Source organism: Rhyacophila brunnea, unplaced genomic scaffold (assembly GCF_057557595.1).
Source record: "Rhyacophila brunnea isolate RB1 unplaced genomic scaffold, BYU_Rbru_1.0 scaffold_6, whole genome shotgun sequence".
Taxonomy (NCBI): domain Eukaryota; kingdom Metazoa; phylum Arthropoda; class Insecta; order Trichoptera; family Rhyacophilidae; genus Rhyacophila; species Rhyacophila brunnea.
The window spans coordinates 29,475,814-29,496,327 of NW_028233276.1; the positions used below are offsets into that span (position 1 = coordinate 29,475,814).

General features: G+C 30.0%; 2 protein-coding genes across 2 annotated transcripts in view; both read left to right on the plus strand.

Moving 5' to 3' along the window:
• Positions 1-1,663: 1,663 nt before the first annotated feature.
• LOC147065506 (facilitated trehalose transporter Tret1-like) lies at positions 1,664-12,748 on the plus strand. Its single transcript, XM_085956998.1, has 5 exons — positions 1,664-1,769; positions 3,172-3,400; positions 6,386-6,542; positions 9,182-9,477; positions 12,391-12,748. Exons 1-5 carry the CDS (start codon positions 1,679-1,681, stop codon positions 12,746-12,748), a joined length of 1,131 nt encoding a protein of 376 aa, XP_085813124.1. The 5' UTR covers positions 1,664-1,678.
• A 2,294-nt stretch (positions 12,749-15,042) lies between these two features.
• Positions 15,043-20,514, plus strand: part of LOC147065507 (facilitated trehalose transporter Tret1-like) — a 28,524-nt gene continuing 23,052 nt past the window's right edge. Inside the window, exon 1 of the mRNA XM_085956999.1 lies at positions 15,043-15,051. Within this exon, the coding sequence (XP_085813125.1) occupies positions 15,043-15,051 (9 nt within the window). The remainder of the gene's footprint in view (positions 15,052-20,514) is intronic.

Here is a 20,514-nt window from a genome sequence, read left to right on the forward strand (position 1 = left end):
CCTGGAAAATTATTAACATTGTCGATAATAAAATCATACTATAATTATGAGATAAAGACAATACATAGTTAATGTACCTAATATTTAATCTTCCATCATTTTTTAAATATTCATTTCATTGTAACATTCTTTTTTTATTTCATCATCAGCAACCAGAATGATTTTATCAATTGGAAAAAAAAGTAAATTTAAATTTCTAATACACTTTAAAACCATCTGACATCTTTATCTGCTAATGTAATTAGTCATTATATTATAATAATGAGGTATTAATTAGTTAATAAATAATGTATTAATTATTATTGTTTCAAGTTTGCAAACTAACAAAAAATATTATTATACATTATTATTTATTGAAATATTTACAGCCATAAGTACAATTCATGAAAGCGTAATGGTACTAGCGGTGTCTAGCAACAAAATACGTGGCATGAAATTTATTAGAATTTTCCGATAATTTTCATTTTAAGGTATGTTAAGTAATCATTACGAATATAATCTAAAAACATTACCAATGAATATATTTATAGTTCGACGATTTACTTATATGATCACTAAATACAATAATTGGAATATATCATTACCTTATAATACATAATAATACAATATATTTTAAGTTACGGAAGTAATTTGAACTAAATGTAGGTAATTAGTTTTAAGTAAATTGAATTAAAAAAACAAATACCTTCATCTGTGTTGTCTTTTTCTTTGACACGTGTGCTAACGTCGTAGTGAATAGTTATATATTTAAAACAATGCTTAAATCAGGTTTAGAAATTGCAAAATTTTATTTTTAGTCAAGATATAAATAATATATATCTTCATTTTAATAGAGAGTGCTATTCCAGATTTTCTTACTATAAGTTAGAATTTTTAATTTAAATCAATACAATTCAAATTTCAATTGAATCCTCTCTGAATAGATAATATAAAGCCGTGCATAAGGTGTGATTGTCTAAAACGTTTAAAATATACCTATGTAGGTGGAGAATATTTTTGTATATTAAAAATATTTACATGATGTCATATTTTATTTTGGAAACAGCAACGATAGAAAATGTGTGTATTTATAGGTTTTATTTCAAAGTCTAGCCTTGGCGTCACACTTGTTTCTATGGTAACCAGCACTCGAAATGAACAGTTTTACGAACCGGAGCGCTCAATATTTATTTCGAAAATATTAACTTGTTATTATTATCAGTTATTTAATTATATGTAGGTATATTGTAAAAAAATATGTGTGTTAGAGTTTTATTATATTGCATATATAGTCAAAATAACGAGACGGAGCGATAATTTTAGGTTATTTCATGAAGCGGAACGAAGCTCCGGTCCATTTAGAGCCCTGATGGTAACATACCAAAAGAAAACATTAGTGATACAGTCATACTATAAAGATACGACATCGTTTGCTATAATTATTACTGAGTTAATAAGTAAGTATCACGCCAAGCGGCTTCAGATCAATTGGACCTGAAGGTATTCGTATGGATTTTTTAGGTCCAGAAATTATCGGTGGCTGTGGGCGGTATATAACAATACTAATATGTATTATGTAAGTACTAAAGTAGGCAAGGAATTATTATTGAATTCACTTCAGAGATACTGTGATAAATATAATGTTACATTGCAGATATTAGCTGGGTCAGCACAAAATCTGATCCTCCTTGACCTGGGAATGGCAATCAGCATTCCAACATTGGTGATACCAGCTCTCCTTGGTGCGAAAGAGGGACTATCTTTGACCGTATTAGAAGCATCATGGTTTGGTAGGTTGATTTTTTAACTTTCATACTCTTATTAACTCAATATCAATTGTTGTTATTTTAACCACTTTTATTTCTATAGCATAAGAGAATTTATGAAGAAAAAGATTACATGACAAAAAACTGTTGAAAATGGTTATTATTAGGATGGAAAGATACATGTTTATTGCCTACGTATTATAAAAGAAGGTTGCAAACCGACCGTATTAGAAGCATCATGGTTTGGTAGGTTGATATTTTAACTTGCCGCATTGTCAATTTATGAAGAAAAAGATTACACGACAAAAAACTGTGAAAATGGTTATTTTTAGGATGGAAATTCATTGGAAAATCAGAGAATTTGGTTGAAAGTAATATTTTCGGTATACTATTAAAGTTGCAATAAAAACAATAGTAAAGTTAAATGTATTGTCGTGAAAGCATAGACACAAGTGAGAGAAAATGTGATGATTTATAATTCAGATGTAATTTGTAATGTCATGTATATTTCAATGTGCTGTCTTCACTATAATATATAGCTATTTTATGAAGATCACATATTTATTGGCTACGTATTATAAAAGAAGATCGCAAATCGAATATGATCGAGAACCCGTGGAAAGAGATACCGATTAAATTATATCGTTTAAGTAGACGCTACATTTATTATTATATTTGTGTTAGAAAAGTAATACTATTGACCGAGGGCACTTGATGGAGTTTGAATTTAAATTATAATAGATTAAGTTTCAGGCATTCAGTGTGCATTTATCGTTGGTAAGTGCGCATAGTGCCTTAAGATAGCAAAAGGTGAAATCCAGGTCGCAAAAAACGACACAAATGAAATAATACAAGACTTAAATCAATTAAAATATCTGTATTATACAGGTTCGAATCCTGGGTCTGGCAAGTACACATATAGTTTTTCAGTTTGTGTGTGAGTCAGGGTATGGACCTAATAGGTTGAGCAAGTGACTAACATCCATTTCTCGTAAAGACAAAATCTGTTAAATACAAACCTCCACTCTGTGGAGGCCCATATGATCTGATTAGGATCGGACATGGTCGAATTGAAAATAAATGTGTAATATTTTCTACCGAGAGTTGACAGTTAAATATGTCTTCCTACATCATGTAGCAGATATTAAAGATTGTAACAAAAAACAAACTGGTTTTTTATCAGTCATATTATTGGAATAAATTATATATTAAAACAGTTTTCTCAAATCCAAAAACATTGACACGAATATTTAGAATCAATGTACCATATAGCGATAGTAATACATATGGTTAGATTTACTGGGATACAGTGATATGTAAGATAAATAGCCACAAACATTCGAGAAAATAAATCAGGTAAAAGATTGAAATTTATTTATACGAGCTGTATTAATTTTTGTTTTAATTTTATTTTTTATATTAAAAGGTAGTATCAATCTTATTCTCCAGCCGATTGGAAGCATTTTGTCAGGACTGATATTGGAACCACTTGGCCGAAAGAGATCATTACTTGTGGTTAACATTCCTCACATAATTGCTTGGTTGATGCTGTACTTTGCCCAAAATGTCGCCACTCTCTTCTGTGCCAATGCACTCCTTGGATTGGGAAACGGGTTTATGGAAGCGCCAACGTTGACGTATGTTGGTGAAATGAGGTAAATAACTTGACATGGTTTTAAGACTTATATTTTAGCCATTAAGTGAACGGTGTTGTATTTTTATATTAAATTATACTATTTTTGTGTAAATGAAAATTTATTTGATGCGTCCAGTAGAAAAAGTGTAATTACAAATTAATAATTATAGGTTAAGTACCGTTGATAATTTTATTGATAATAATTATTATAAAACGTCACATTTTTTCTTAGAAATGGCAGCTATGAATAAAAAAACATAAATACTTTGTAAACAATTTTTTTTTAAATACAATTTTATTCACACAAAAAATATTATGAATAACATAGTTTTTTACAGAAATGTACCATCATGCATATAAAGATTTTAAAGTTATGGTATTAATAATCAAGTATATGAGGTAATCGTAGAATATAAATTGATTTGACAGCTATATATATATATATATATGTACAATCAATTACGATTTAGTTGTTCTCTAATATCCAATGGGTACTACCTAAACTATTATATCTTCTTCTTCGACCATGTCCGATCCTAATAGGATCATATGGGCCTCCACAGAGTGGAGGTTTGTATTAACAGATTTTGTTTTTACGAGAAATGGATGTCAGCTACTTGCTCAACCTATACGGTCCATACTCTGACTCATACACAATTTGATAAACAATATGTGTACTTGCCAGACGCAGAATTCGAACCTGGGACCCACGATGCAATATATTGTGGACATTTGTAATAACTAGTATTAGTGCCTACCTATAATACGGATTACGGTCACAATATTATTGCATTCATTAGATTTAAAAAAATAAGAAGTTATGAATTAAACAGTGAATTACTATAAGATAAATAATTACTATTCCAGAGTACCTACCTACGTACTTCATCATAAATTATAACGAAAAAAAACATTGTCAGGAAAACGAAATTTTAGATTTTTAGCGCATGATGTCAATATACTTTGGCTTCTTGGTTCACTTAAAATATGCATTGCTTCTGAAAATAATATGATGATACTTTAGATGCAATATCATATATAATTAATGTTATGCCCAGCGGTACTGTTTATAAATTAAGAATAGTGAAAATACAATAAGAATAGTGGAGGTTTTTCAAAAGAGTTAGACAAGTCGTATTTTATAATACATAAACATTATTGGAAATAATTTATTTGTTTTAAATTAATAAGGTTTCCATGTAATTAAGTAACATTATTGAATACTCCCAAGGTGAAGGAAAGAGATAATTTCGTCTCATTCTATAGGTTTTTTACTTATAGTGTAAATAAGTCACGTCACAGGCATAGTCTTGAAAATTTACTAAAAATCCTGTAGAATTTAATATAATTTATATTATTATTTTGAAAATAAAATTTATCTAGTTTCAGTCCACGTAAATGTAATATATCGATAATCGAAGCAGTTTTGTTGAATATATTGATTGTCCTCCCAAGACTTATTTTCCAAACAAAAAGTATACATGTACAGATAGGTACTCAAAAAAACCATGAAACATATTCTCACATGATAATTATTTGTAAATAAAATACAATTAGGTACATCATATTAATAAAAAAAATATTTTACATCATACAACAAACTTAATCATTTCTATAAAAATAAGGTTGATTATTTTGTAAAAAACCATTGATGTGTAAAACCCCATGAATAACAAACACAAATTTCATCAATAATTCATTGAAGTCCTGTTTAGTCACGTATTTAGGTAAATATTCAAGAAAACTTTATTTATAAAATTATAATCACAGCTAGCTTTATTACATATTTATATAGGTACCTTACCTAGAATAGTAGTATATCATTACAAATATAATGCGCTGTTCACATGTCTTTATCGGTGGCAAGAGTGTTTTTTTTATAGCCAGATCTTGAGAAATGTATGTTTAAAAGAAAATCAAATGTCAGGTAATTTTCATTGGATCATTACCGGCAGCCGATAAACCACGCGAATGGACAAGGTCGCGTATTAATATGTTTTGATGTGACAGAATAATGTTTATATTAATAATATATTACATATAATTGCGGACAGAACAATACAATGTTGTTAAGTAGTTAGCATGTATTGTTTTTATTTTGTACAAACTGAAATACCCGGTTTGACACGAGGTCGCTTCATTGATCGATATACATTTATCTTACATAACAAAACAATAATTATTACATTCAATATTACAATGCCGGCATCTAGGCATAAGAACAAAATGTCAAAATGAAAATAATTCTGACAGTTAAGTCAAAAAAACAAAAGTGGAATCCAAAATAAGTAAATTTTATGCTGATCTGTCGTGAAAATTCAAAATTGGAATTGGCAGGAAAGGTTATTTGAACAAACAAGATCTTTAATTCTTTTTATATTAATAAGTAGATATCAGTTGGGGCCACGTAATAAAAAAGAAGGCACGGCATATATCTATATCTACCATCTGGAGTATTCTCTCTCCTGATGGACACAATAATCCTGTATGCATCATTATGCTACGTCTGTCCATTTTTCCGTGTGCGGTACAGAGCTTCAGTAGTAATCGGAGCTCCCTCGTAAACTCTAAGCCGATCACATCTTCGCCCGGCCGCACATTGAAAATCATCTCGACTGGGAAATGATCATAAATCAAAATCGGACGCAGTGTTGCAACTGTCTTCCACGCGCACAAGCGAGGGCACGCTGGGACATTGATAACGAATGAAAAAGCAGCTTCTGCATATTATGTGCCGATGTGACATTTTGATATTATACCTGCGCCCTATGTCGAGTGGTTGCTTTGAAGTTTCGATACTAAAACGTCGCATTCGAGCTGTGTGGTGAGGTACATAAAGATACATATTGTGTACTGTGAATACCAAAAAAATTACATCGACATATTTGACGTCTTGCGGCCGAGACGAGTTTAGATGTGTGACACGGCCTACAATACAATATGACAGTTCCTAATTTTTTTTTAAATTAATTACCCCCTATATGTTTTGTAATATATATTTCAGTCATCCATCACTAAGAGGAATATTGACAGCATACTCTCAACTGTTCACAAATGCGGGAATGTTTGTAGTATACTTCTTTGGGCTCGTAATGGATTGGAGGACAGCGACAGCATGTTGCTTGGCCATGCCTTTAGCAACATTTGTTGCTGTATTATTTGTAAGTCATCATTAAAGAATATTTAACATTATTTTATACATACATAATTTGAAAATATCCCAGAAACATACCAACTACATTCAATAAACAATAATACATTCTCAAAAAAGTTGTGAATTACTCGTCGAATAAAAAATAAAAATAAAATTATTTTATTTTATACATTTAACGATGTTCAAAATGTGAACATATTACAGTGTAGTTTGGATAAAGATGCACGTCAGAAATAAAATGAAAGGAATTACGTACATCATAAAAATACTATATTATACCTATTCACTGAACGAATCTATGATCTGCTTTCTCTCAAGTATTAAACCAAATGACAGATCAAAGTCCGTTAGGTTGACGAGATAATGGGATATATTTAAAGTACCTACTTACTTTATAATATTATAGTATGGAAAAGGTTGAGAAGCTTGCAAATAGTGATTGGAAGAATCCTGAAGATACTGTAACAGTATTCATCATATGAATTAATGTATAAACAGTAATGATGGCTTTAAATAATATGGCACGGAAACGGTGGATGCTGGCCATGATGCACTTATACATAATTTTGTAATACCCCAGAAAAACACACATTAGAAAATATTATAAAAAAATTATTGGTATGGAGCGGGACACAAACCCGCATCCATTGTATTCCGGGCAACATGCTTTTATAGTTAAACCTTTCATGCCATACGTAATCACGGTGAAATTAACCAACATCTATATGAGTGGCCCACATGTCGGATTATATTATCGTGGATTCGAATCTTGTATCTGGCAAATACACATATTGTTTTTCAATCTGTGTTTGCAGTTAAAGTATAGATCTAATAAGTTGAGCAAGTAGCTTAATTCCATTTCTCGTAAAATCAAAAATCTGTTAATACAAACTTCCACTTGGTGTAGTCCTATAATATGATCCTGGATATGGTCAAATGACAAAAAAAATATAATTTAAGTATTATCAAACTTAGTATATTGGTTTCTTCAATTATCAATTTCTAACAGTGATAAATTCATTTCTCTGTTCAAAATTTCTTCTAAAGTATGTATTCAAAATATTTTATGATAACGTATTCTAGTAGGTATCTATTTTATAACTTAAGCCATAATAATAATAATATTATATACCCGAAGTTCCTACTATATTTGTGTATTAATCGATTGATTAATACTTTCATTGTATAATACAATTATTTTAATTGTATTAAATTCCACAAAATAAGCCTAATGTATTACTTACTTATTTGCTGAATATAACAAAATATATTATGTGCATATTAAAATATATTTTATTGTATATTTTCATTACGAATAGTATTTATCTTTATAGTATAGTATTTATCTTCAAATGTGTTAATCTTGCCGATTTTTTGAATAATAAAATGCCTAATTCTTGTCAAATTTGGGATCACAGAGATTATCAATATAATTTTTTATCGTAAATATTTTACTAAAATTATCTCGTCATAAATTATACTAATAGTTTTATAAATGCGTTTAAAAATTAATAAATGTAAGAAATCTTAACACCACTGCACAGTAATGTACCGAAATATGACTATATTCTAAAACATTAGAGCGAGAGGTTTAAAAGAATACTATTTTATGTTATAAAAATACTTTATGCAGTCATCAAATGTTTAAAATAAATATAAAGGATAATAGGCTTCAAAATTATATAAATAGATTATCTACAACGTTTAAAGTATGTCCAGGATCATGCTTTGAAAATAGAAAAAAAGCTCAATTTTGACCCACGCCGAGCACGTCCGCCCTTAAGTACTTACTTTGTAATACTATATTTTAGTAACCCAACTTTTTTCAAGTCACGGCCGCATTTTGTAGTAACCAAGTAACCTGCGACTAAGGCCGTCATATCGAAAGAAACAGTATCAATCAATACCTTGTATCAGTATCGATAGAAAAGTAACGATAGTTTATTAACGGCCCTAACCGTGACCACGGCCACAATGAAATAAACATGCATTTTAATAGAATGTTAAAATAAAACAAACTTTTATGCGTGGCAGATGCACTTTTGCGACGGTGAAAATAATATTCTAAGTAATATACTTATACCTCGTTTACACGTGCACGGATTTACTTTTGACAGTAGGTATTAGCGCAGCCATTACAAGAAAATGCACTATCAAAAAAGTTCAGAAGCTTCGCAATTTTCACGCAATAATTGGCATGCTCAGTAGAACGTTAGTGGCGAACCTTCCGGAGGAAATATGAACTACACCGCATAGAATACTTTGAAATTTTCCGATTAACTACGAACTTGTCTGAATCTGTCAGAACCTGTCTGAATCTGTCAGAACCTGTCTGAATCTGTCAAATAGCATCATATGATGACAACAACGCGTCTCTCTTATGCTTGAAGAATGAGATTGGAGAGACAGGCAACAATTTTACGTGTAAACAGCTATTTTCGCGATAGTTCAAAATATATAGTATTGGTGCAAGTAAATCCATGTACGTGTACAGGTACTATTAATCCCATTTTTTTTTCACAAATGTCACCTACGCCGTTTTTGATTACTAACATCGACACTATTGATAGATGTATTTTTTATAAGAATGTATTCAATTTGCTAAACGATAAGAACTAACTATGTAATCATATATAACTGTTTTAGGTTGCTACTGGTGCTATAGGACTTATTGGAGTAATCGTGGCTATGATCTTAGTAAAAAAATTAGGAAAAAGATTTTTATGTCTAGTCTCTCAATTGATTGCTGCAATCTGTACTCTTATTTTGGGAGTATATGCGTACATCAAACTACCAAACGAGAGTTCTTTCGAAAAGACTAAAATTATCGCAGGATCCTCTGCTTGGTTACCAATGTTGTTATTTGGATGCTGGAATCTAGCAGCCACCGTTGGTCTCAATACTATACCCTGGTTGATGCTTTCGGAGATATTTCCACTACGGTAATGAAATTGATACAATATTTTTCAAAAATAATTGACTGAAAACTTTCTGTAATATTCTTATATTTTTTTTATTAGATCATAATATTGGAGCAACTGATTTAAGGTGACGCATCAGTGAAACGCCAAATAATTTTCAACTGTACGCGCGACGAAATTTTGGACTCGCTGCCATTCACTGAGAGAATGTTGACCCGGGAACACGTCACTTTGCTGCGTGATGGCGACGGGTCAATTAATTCTAAAATCGTGTAAAGATGACTAAAAACGTTACCCATTTACTTTAAAAAGAAAACATGTCAATGAATATATTATTATTGTTACTAGTAGAACAATAAACAGAACATAAAATGGACGTATGTTGGATTTATATGACAATTAATATTTCGTTTGACAGGCGTCATTTTCACCCGCCACCCGCAATCCGCGCATCGCCTAGCGACGATCTTTTAAGACCGTGCCTCAACTAATGCATGGCCTTAAACGAAGAAGTATTCTAGATTAATTAAAATAAAATACTTTTTACTGTCTGCTGTGTCTATAATTATATTATATATTTTTTTGTTTATATTTAATATTTATTTCAACTAAAAACATTGCCATCTGTTGACGTGAATAATAGATAATATTATAGTATAACCTACAATATAAATGAATTATTATCAGTATATTGTAGATAGTGTTATATTGAAAAAAAAATGTAATTGCATCAAAAGGTATAAATATTGCTATGATTGGTAGTCAATAAATTGATTATTCCTTGACCATATTATACAGTCCAACTTATACACTAATATTTTTTCTAGTAAAAGTATTAAAACAAATTGAATCAGTCTAAATATCGTCTATCACTGATCTGTAACAAACTGAAAGAACAATATTTTTTATTTTAAGATAAACTTTTAAATAAATTTAGATATAATAATATAGATAGAATAATTTTAGATAAATTAAAAAAAATGAAAATAAATAAAAAGAATTTCAAGATAAATTTATAGTTTTATAAAAATCGATGTTTTTTAAAATAAATATAAAAAATAATAAAACTATGAATTGGTCAAAAATCTCCTAATGAAATTATAGAAAACGTAATGAACTAATATAATGTTCGAGGCTTTCACGGTTATTTTTTTTTATTGTAGTAGATTTTTGGGTTTCCATTGTGTGTCCTTCTTCCTTCTTTCCTCGACGTTTCGGGCTTGTTGCAGAGGCCATTATCATCTCTTGCATACATCTCTTGGCCTCTGCTATGAGCCCGAAACGTCGAGGAAAGAAGAAAGAAGGACACACGGTGGAAACCCAAAAATCTACTACGATGAATGAACTAAATTTTAATAATAAACATGACGATATTTATGTAGGACGCGATGTAATACAAATACTTTTTCATTAGATAATTAAAGAAGCGTATTATTTTTCATGAAATTATAGATAAATTAGTTTTGCATTCTTGAGAATGATTTCTATAATGTGTTCGATTGAACCATATTCAACAAATGTATGTAAATAAAATACAACTTTGTTGAATTTGAAGGTTATTTGAAACCATTGAAATATACTGGAATCCCGATAATGTCAATAGGGGCGATTGAAAAACGTTTGCTGTCACATAAGCATATTTCGCTACACACGTGTCTAAGAGCAGTTGTCCGCCACATTTTTCGATTAATAGTTACTTTATCAAGAAATAATATCTAATTTATGAATAACGACAGCTATTTAAATTATTTTTATGCAGAATCATTAGATTTATTCTATCGCTATTTACTTCTACCTCAAAAAGTATTAAGCTTTCAAAAAATTAATAAAAAATATTAAGTAGGTACCTTTTCGGCTAGAAACATTTTTTCTTAATATACAATCATTATAATAACATTTTAATAAAAAAATATCTCTATAGCTACATAGTTAACATGTAAATGAATTAAAACTACTAGTAGTTAATAATAAGTAAAATATTCTTAAGGGAATCTTTATTTATGTTGTTTAATTTTTCACAATGAGAAAACTTCTGTATAATATATGCGTGTATTTTCAATGGTAAACATATTATTTTGAAAATTTACTGAGGTTGGAGTAGCGTTCAATGTGTAAAGTTTTAATGATCTAGATGGCAAAGCAGAGAATTAAAAAAATCCCTTCGAAGCCGTATTAAATTATTCTGTTTGTATTACAATCTACATTCGTGTCATTAATTTAATTTTAATTAAACGCAAATGGATTATGCAATATTTTTTTTGAAATTTAAAAGAGTGCTACCCAAAAAGACTCAATATCCATCCATTGTCTTAGAGTAGGCATATCCTATGTATTGATCGCGCAATGGATTTTGTAAAATAGTAAAAAGCGTATTATATTCAGTTGCAATATATGACTTTTGAAGGAAAGCATTATCCACTCCTATTTTATTTTCTTAAACAACCTACTTGCAAGTCGTTTAAAAATTAACTTTCCTCTTTCATCATGGAATCCCGTATGACCTCATCGTATCACTTGATTCGTTGGCGTAGTTTCCCCATACAGTTGAAGAATAGTTTGACGATGACTACAATTATTGCTAAAAGGAAGTTGAAAATCTTTAATTTTCACAATGAATGACAAATTGAATGTTGTGGTGGTGAAAAAAAGTATTGCCATTGAATTTGTAATACCCCAGTGTTGTCAGCCAAATATAGTAATATTGACAATATGCGAGAATGGTAAAACATTTCCAATTTTGAACTTGTACACTCCTGTACATAGAGGAATGGGAATTCATACACCAAATAGTTATTACTGAGAATTATGTCTTCAACGACTCCGAAATATCAAGAAAATAGTATAAATGAAGAATGAACGGTGATAGTCACTAAAACAACATCATATAATACTGTATAATCATTGAACAATTACGTGTTTTATTTTAATTTACAGTGGACGCGGTATGGCGTGTGGAATAGGTGCAGCTTTTTCCTACGTTTTCGCAACAATCGTGACGAAAACATACTACGATTTAGAAGTAGGAGTTGGTATTCATGGAGCTATGTGGTTTTACACATGCTGCAGTATACTTGGAGCCATCATTTTGTATTTCCTTATGCCGGAAACTGAAGGAAAACCTCTGCAAGAAATTGAGAATTACTTCGCAGGTGCACGCATTCCAATTTTCGCCAATGATAGATTATCGAATAAGATATTCAAAAAATGGAAGCCAATTAAAAACGATTCCACAAAACATCTCTCCGGATATGATAATAATTCCATCAATATATCTACCATTGACGATAAATGAAATAATGCAAAAAGTCAAGAGTGATCTGTAAATTCACAATTATTTGTTATTTTCTCACGGCAGTATATTATTTATTAGACCTTTTGTGTAATGTTTCAACATAAAAATATTTTAATATTTATTATTATATACAATATTATTATTAAAATATTTTATATAATATATATTATGGTTATATTTTACTCATAGAAATAGTCATTAATCGTCCCACTCAAAAGTAGTGTTATAAAAATAATAGCAACAATAATTATTATACTCTATGAAAAAAGACATTTATATATATTACCTATTATTATTTAACAATGTTTTCTATTATAAGATTTTTAAATACCTGGTTAGGTTGAGAAAATAATATTATACACTTACTGGAAAATTTTAATATTTATACAAAAAAAATAATTAAGAAACTAGCCTACTCAATTTTAATTGTTTTCATACTAAGGTTTGAACAAAATCGAAATTTGAGTGAGACAGCAAGTTTTAAGAAGTACTTAGTAGCAAAAATATGCGTTTGAAGATTTAGTCAAAGTAATATAGAATATATATATTGGAAAAGAGTGTTCAGTTCACTGATGTAAAGAGACTAAATTGACTGTTGACTTAGTATATATTCAGATGCTTAAAAATTAGTGGCACGCAGTCATAGATATTCCATAATATTTTTTTTATATATAAATAAAGTATTATGATAACTTTGTGATATATTTCACTAATAGTGCACATATTTCAAAACTCATTAAAACTAAGGTATTATTTACACTCACTGCTAAAGTTAAATTCACGAAGAGTAATGCTGATAATCTATATTTTTCTGTCTGGAAACTACGATTTATTTTAATATCAATCCATGTTGTTAGACAAGCGAGCACGGAAAGGGCTAGTATCCACGATATAGAAACCGGTTTTTTAAATCGTGTATAAGGGATTGTGAAAAGGGTAGACGTTTCTGGTGTTGGCGTCTGATAAAAATATTATTTATTTATGTAAATCAGATGAATACACTTACATAATATTGTGTGGGTGCTTTACGTGTAGAAAGATTAAAAAAGTATAATAAACATAAATTTATGCAAATACACGTCGAATTTTTTTCTGGGTTTCCACCAAAGACGATGAGAAAAATCTTCTTCTTTAGAAGGCGTCTAAATGTATGAGAGTTATGTTAAATAAAAGTTTACTATTTACCAATACCCAATTTGTTTTTTTTTTACATTCCTTTTTGTCTCGATGAACTACTATCTCCCATGGGAACTTGTAACTTCAAAGTCTAGTAAACTTAGTCAAACCACACGTGAGTGAGTTGGTGACCTTAGTCTTGAGACATTGCTAGCCATAAACATCTTATAATGCTTGACATCACATCCTGGGACCCGGGCAATATGTCCGATTTAGACAGTGTGAGGAATTGGGCGGATGGTTTGGATGAGTTTATGTTTGAATCGTCTATCGAAAGTAAATTTCAAAAATCAAATTTGGAGTTTTATGCCCATAAAAATAATCGGAAAAGTAAACTAATTTTAAAACAGTTCATTGTGTACCCGATATTCTATTCAGAAAGTTTGTCAGTTATATGTTTATTGTGATGACACAAACTCTATTTACGATATAAATATTATAAGGCATTCTTTAATTAGTAATTATTAATTTCGCACTGAAGTTTATTTTTCAGGACTCTACTGTAAAATTAGTATTTTTAATTGAGCCATCATTATTTATAATCGGCTTCTTGGTCGTTCACTTACGGTTAAGGATCGTGATCACCTTGGAATTTTTTCGTATTTCGGGCAATCAAGACTTTTCACCCCTATCAGTCCTCTGCTTTTCTCAATGTTTTGTCCTCTGCTTTTCTCAATTTCGTCGCTCCAATGTGCCGACGCTTTTTGTTTTTCGCCTTCCCCGGAGGCTATCCAAAACCAGCAGTCTCTCCAGGTTATCCGGTTTACGCCGAAGTAATTTATATTCAGAGTATTGGAGCGGAGCCGGAGCATCGAACATCTGTAGTGCTCCACTGCTCCGGATGTTTTTTTTATTATTATTAAATTTTCGTCATAAAATTCAATGAAAATATTATATTTGACGCGTTGCAACACTAACAAGCGATAAAAAAACTTGAATTTATTTGACAGAAGAGGCAGATAATGAAAGACGATTTGCTGTCGGTCTGTTTCACAGAATTAATAATGAAAAGAACGAATAATAAACCTTATTTCAGCACTACTTATTTTTAATATATTTTGTAAACATAATATCTATTAAAACTTTTTACCCGGAGCAGAGCAGACCATGGAGCGGAGATGGAGCAAGTAATAGGTCCCGGAAGCGGAGCTACTCAAAAAATGTCCGCTCCAAACTTATGTTTATTTATGTCACACTGACATAATTTATATTTTTTATTAAAATATTACTAATGCATCGTACATACAGTGATCCACCATACATACTTTTTCTTTTGTTTGTTTGCAAGAGAGATTTAATAATATTTAATAAAATTATACAATACATATCACATAAAATACGATTTTTGATACATCATTATTCATACAAAGTACCTATTTTATAAGAATTCAGATACCCAATACAACCTCATATTATCATGATAACCTGAACTTCTTACATAGTATTAATATTTTTTGAATAAAAAGTACTGAGAGGTAAAAGAATAGCAGTAAAAAATTAATGTATGAAATATTTTATTTATATCGAATGTCTGATTTCTGTAAAAAAATAAATACGTAATTCAAATAAAGTGGTTTAAATAATTAATGTCAGCATTATCTTTTTCATACATACTATGAATGCTCACCGATGACTAGGTTAAAAAGCATGCAATAGGTTGCCGATTCTTTTTAATGCGCCATCGGAAAATCGTAATAGAAAATGGACAGGGAAAAAACTGAAGTATTTAGACGCTGCTATAGAAAAAAAAATCTATATTGACACCTATGGAGAATATAAGGTACCTACATATATTTTAATCCATCGGCGTAAATCTATGCTACCCAGAATTCAGTTATTCCGTATATAGGTAGGTAGGTACTGGTTTTTCATATAAACTAATATTAATATGCATTGAGACGTGAATCTCAATCAAAAGTAATATATCGCACTTTACAATAATAGTTCTGGGATGATGAATTACCTTATAATATATACTACTTATTACCACGTTTTCATTAGCTCGTAATCTTGTTTGTCCGGTACAGATTTTTTCTTGTGTGTCCATTATAAATTTTTTCATGTTTGTCCAAGATTTGCATTGGACGATTGAAGATTTTTAACTAACTTCCCGACTAGGTAGACATTTGAAACGTTTAGAATATATCAGAACACGATGCCAATGAATTTTTTATATACTTTTAAATATCTTTAAGTAGAATTGAATTCATGTTCAGTTAATTCTGTTTTGTATGAAAAGTTATTTCGACACCATTATTGGTTCCTAGGAGTCTGGGGTCCTTGCAACTAAATTATTAATATATACGTGCGTTACTATGGAAATTAATATGACATTTCAGTATTATTTCTATCAAGTACAATTTTTTTTGATCGTTTAAGCTAGTCAAGTCAAGTTTATATGATTCAACAGAAAATTTAAAAATGTTGTATATAAAAAGTTCTTTTTATCTTATAATTATATTTTATTAATCCTTTTTTATGTCTTCTTGTGAACGTCTCGAATTTGTAAAATTCTGTGTATGTAAGTAAATATGTTTGAATATTATTAAAACTCAAATCCAATTACACTTAATATTGTGTAATTTAGATGTTATATTAAATACTTATCATATAAAATATTTTGAAGGTAAATGTCATATTATTAAATAAACGTTTAGTAACGGGTCTTCGCCACTGATAATTGTGTATATTACGAATAATGATAGGGATTACCGTCACTTGGGCAGTTGTTCCGATGATTAATGACCATTTTAGTCAATCTGATTTCGTAGTTAGAAAACCCACGATTGTCACGTAATTAATAACGCATTTATCGTACGTAGATGTCAGAACACGACGTTCTTTTAATACTTTTAGCCATTTTTAAGCAGAATTGAATTCATTTTCAGTTAATTCTGTTTTGTATGGAAAGTTATTATTGTTGGTTGCTAAGGGGGTCCTAGCAACAAAATTATTAATATATACGTGTGTTACTATGGAAATGAATATGAAATGTTTAAATGACATTTCATTATTCTATATTTATTCAGTATTTCTATCAAGTACAATAAAAAGTTTTTATAATTACACAGAATTCTCAACTTTATATGATTCAACAGACAATTTTAGAACGTGGTATATAAAAAGTTCTTTTTATCTTGATTTATCTGTAACGCATGAGAGAAAACACGTGAGTTGGACAGAGCGAGATGAGGAGAAGCCGTATTAAATGGGGTGAGATAAAAGAAAATATACACGTAGGTATACGTAGATTCTGAATTTGGAAAATAAACTGACACGAAAATAAAGGAATCGTAAAAGAAAACAAATGTAAAGATACTCTCATAATAGTTTGACAGACACCTACAGTCTTGGCCCCCACAAGGGGGAGGGGGCTGACAGGGCTCTAGCCTAGGGGCCCGGAATAAATGAAATAAACACACATCTTAAATTTGCTCTAATAAGTCGTAAAAACGCTATTTCACTTCAGGCTTATTCAGATTTTAAAATATATGGTTGTGGAACGCAATTTTTGCTTGTGTGTTAGAAAATCTGCACTGAATTTTATTTGACCTCGAAAACCATTATTTGGAAAACGCCACTGTAGAACATCAGACTGCATTTAACCTTAGCGATAGGTAGGGGGGCCCGCCAAAGATTCTGACCTGTGGGCCCGCTTTAGGATGTGGGGGCCATGTCTACAGTAGAGTACTATGCTTATCGAGTATATAGTATTAAACGACATAACAATTTATCTATGACAGATTAACGGAAAGGTAAGGCAGTAATAAAGTCTAAATGTAATTGTAATCATAATGTTATCATTGCAGAACTAAGACTGTTGACAGGTGGCACTACCATCTGGTAATTGTGGGGTAGTTAGTTTCATATCGGTTATCTCCATAATCCACCATGATGAGATAATCGCAAAAAATATCAAGCACATTTAGGACTACAAATAGAGTATTGTATTTTTGTAAAAGTATTAGTAAATAATTAAAAAAGCCAAAGGAGAAATAAATTAATATATTTATAATATATAGTAAAGTCGGTAATAATATATTTATAATATATAGTAAAGTGATAGATATTATCAATCTTAGGGTAGCTTCGTGTCAAAGTATTAGCACTTATTGTAACAATTACAATAAGTTGGTTCTATTTGTTGCAATAAGTGCTATATTTTAACAGCACCTCTGTTGCTGCTGTTAAAATATAGGACTTATTGCAACAATTAGAACCAACTTATTGTAATTGTTACACTAAGTGCTAATATTTTGATACAAACCTACCCTAAGTTTGATAATATCTATCGCTTTATCACTTTAGCGGTCGCTAAGTATAGAATAGACCCGCTGGGTATTGTTTTACTAACGGAGCTGGACGTTATAGTCTACTATACCTACTTGGAGAATCAGAATTAAGAAAAATATTATAAAAATAAATATTAAGGTAACCTACTTTGAAACCAATAGCTTCATGACATGTGACACGTTTGCCAAATACCAAATAAAAATAAAATTTATAGTGGATACTGGTAATTTTATAACATTTGGTGAGCGATGCCTACGTTGAATGCATTATTAATTATATTTCGTAATAGAAATACGTTTTACTAAAAGGAAGTGCCCCGCCAGATGATTTCTTCAAAATCCAATAGTCGGTGAAATGATATGAATACGGTGAAGGTAATGATAATATAATGTATGTAATTCAAATGGAATGCATATTATTTTCTATGACGACTGAAGTAGCGTCTCAAACATTTATGTCCTTAACGGCCCACATGCTCGTCGTAGGTCAAAATTGAGTTTTTATTGTATTTTAAAACCATGATCCTGGACACTCCTTAAACGTTGTAGATAATCTATTTATATAATTTTGAAGCCTTATTATCCTTTATATTTATTTTAAACATTTGATGACTGCATGAAGTATTTTTGTTACATAAAATAGTATTCTTTTAAACCTCTCGCTCTAATGTTTTAGAACATAGTCATATTTTGGTACATGAATGTGCAGTGCTGTTAAGATTTTTTACATTTATTAATTTTTAAACGCATTTATAAAACCATTAATATAATTTATGACGAGATAATTTTAGTTCAAACACGCGCGTTAACATAATTTTACTCCCTACTTTAATTATAGTTTGTCAATTTATGGCTACGGCCGTATGTTGTAGCTTAACCACTGGGGAATGCCAAAAGAAATGTTGTATTTCAAAAAAACACTACCTTATTCTTAGGTCAATAATTATTATAAAGCAATCATTATTCGTAGGATGTTTATCACAATTGAATGGTTAAAGACATAGCTTATAACTTATATCTTTAGAATTATCTTCAAATGTGTTAATCTTGCCGATTTTTTGAATAATAAAATGCCTAATTCTTGTCAAATTTGGGATCACAGAGATTATCAATATAATTTTTTATCGTGAATATTTTACTAAAATTATCTCGTCATAAATTATACTAATGGTTTTATAAATGCGTTTAAAAATTAATAAATGTAAAAAATCTGAACACCACTGCACATTCATGTACTGAAATATGACTATATTCTAAAACATTAGAGTGAGAGGTTTAAAAGAATACTATTTTATGTAACAAAAATACTTTATGCAGTCATCAAAATGTTTAAAATAAATATAAAGGTTAATAACGCTTCAAAATAATATAAATAGATTATCTACAACGTTTAAGGAGTGTCCAGGATCATGGTTTGAAAATACAATAAAAACTCAATTTTGACCTACGACGAGCATGTCCCCCCTTAATATAATATCATATAAAATAATTGTATAAGAGCACTTTTCGAACAGTAAAAATAATAGTTAATTCGATGTTTTTTTATCTGAAATATTAGTAGACGTAATACCTCGGTAGATATGGAAACATTGCATGTGTTTACTTTCACTCGAATACTTATTTTTGTAAATACTTATCGTATAAGTATATTACTATCTATCTCCACTAGATCAGTCACAATGTTAACACCAATGAGAGTGGTCGTGATTATGAATATTACATTAAACTGACTACGCGTACTTATATCTTATCGGTTGGACATTTCTATTGACGCTTTAGTATAGATAATGATTACCTTTGAAGCACCTTTTTATTACGTGTTGACTATATTGTGTTTAGCTTAGCAACACAACTACTGTGCATTAGAACTATGACAGAGTTAGTAATCGATTTTAAACTGTGTACATTTTAAGTTATCTGATAGTAATTTAAAAGTGTTTTTGATATTGGTTTTAAAAAAATGACGAAAACATTGGAAGGAGGGAAAACTTCACTATCTGCTAAATCGATTTTTTCTCAGGTATGTACTTCTATATACTTTGACAAATATATTCCACGGCGCCACACGCTACAATTAATATTAGAGTCATTTTATTGCTTTTTTACAGCCCGGATTTATCCCCGAATACAATCTAGGCTTTAAAATTTTTGTTTTTCAAACGAATGTAATTTACAAAACTATTTTTTAGTAATTCTCTTCTTTGTTTTTTATTAACAACTCACATTATAAAAAAAATAATACAACATTGACTGTGTTGACGTTAGAGAAAGCGACGATTACTTATGATGTTAGATACT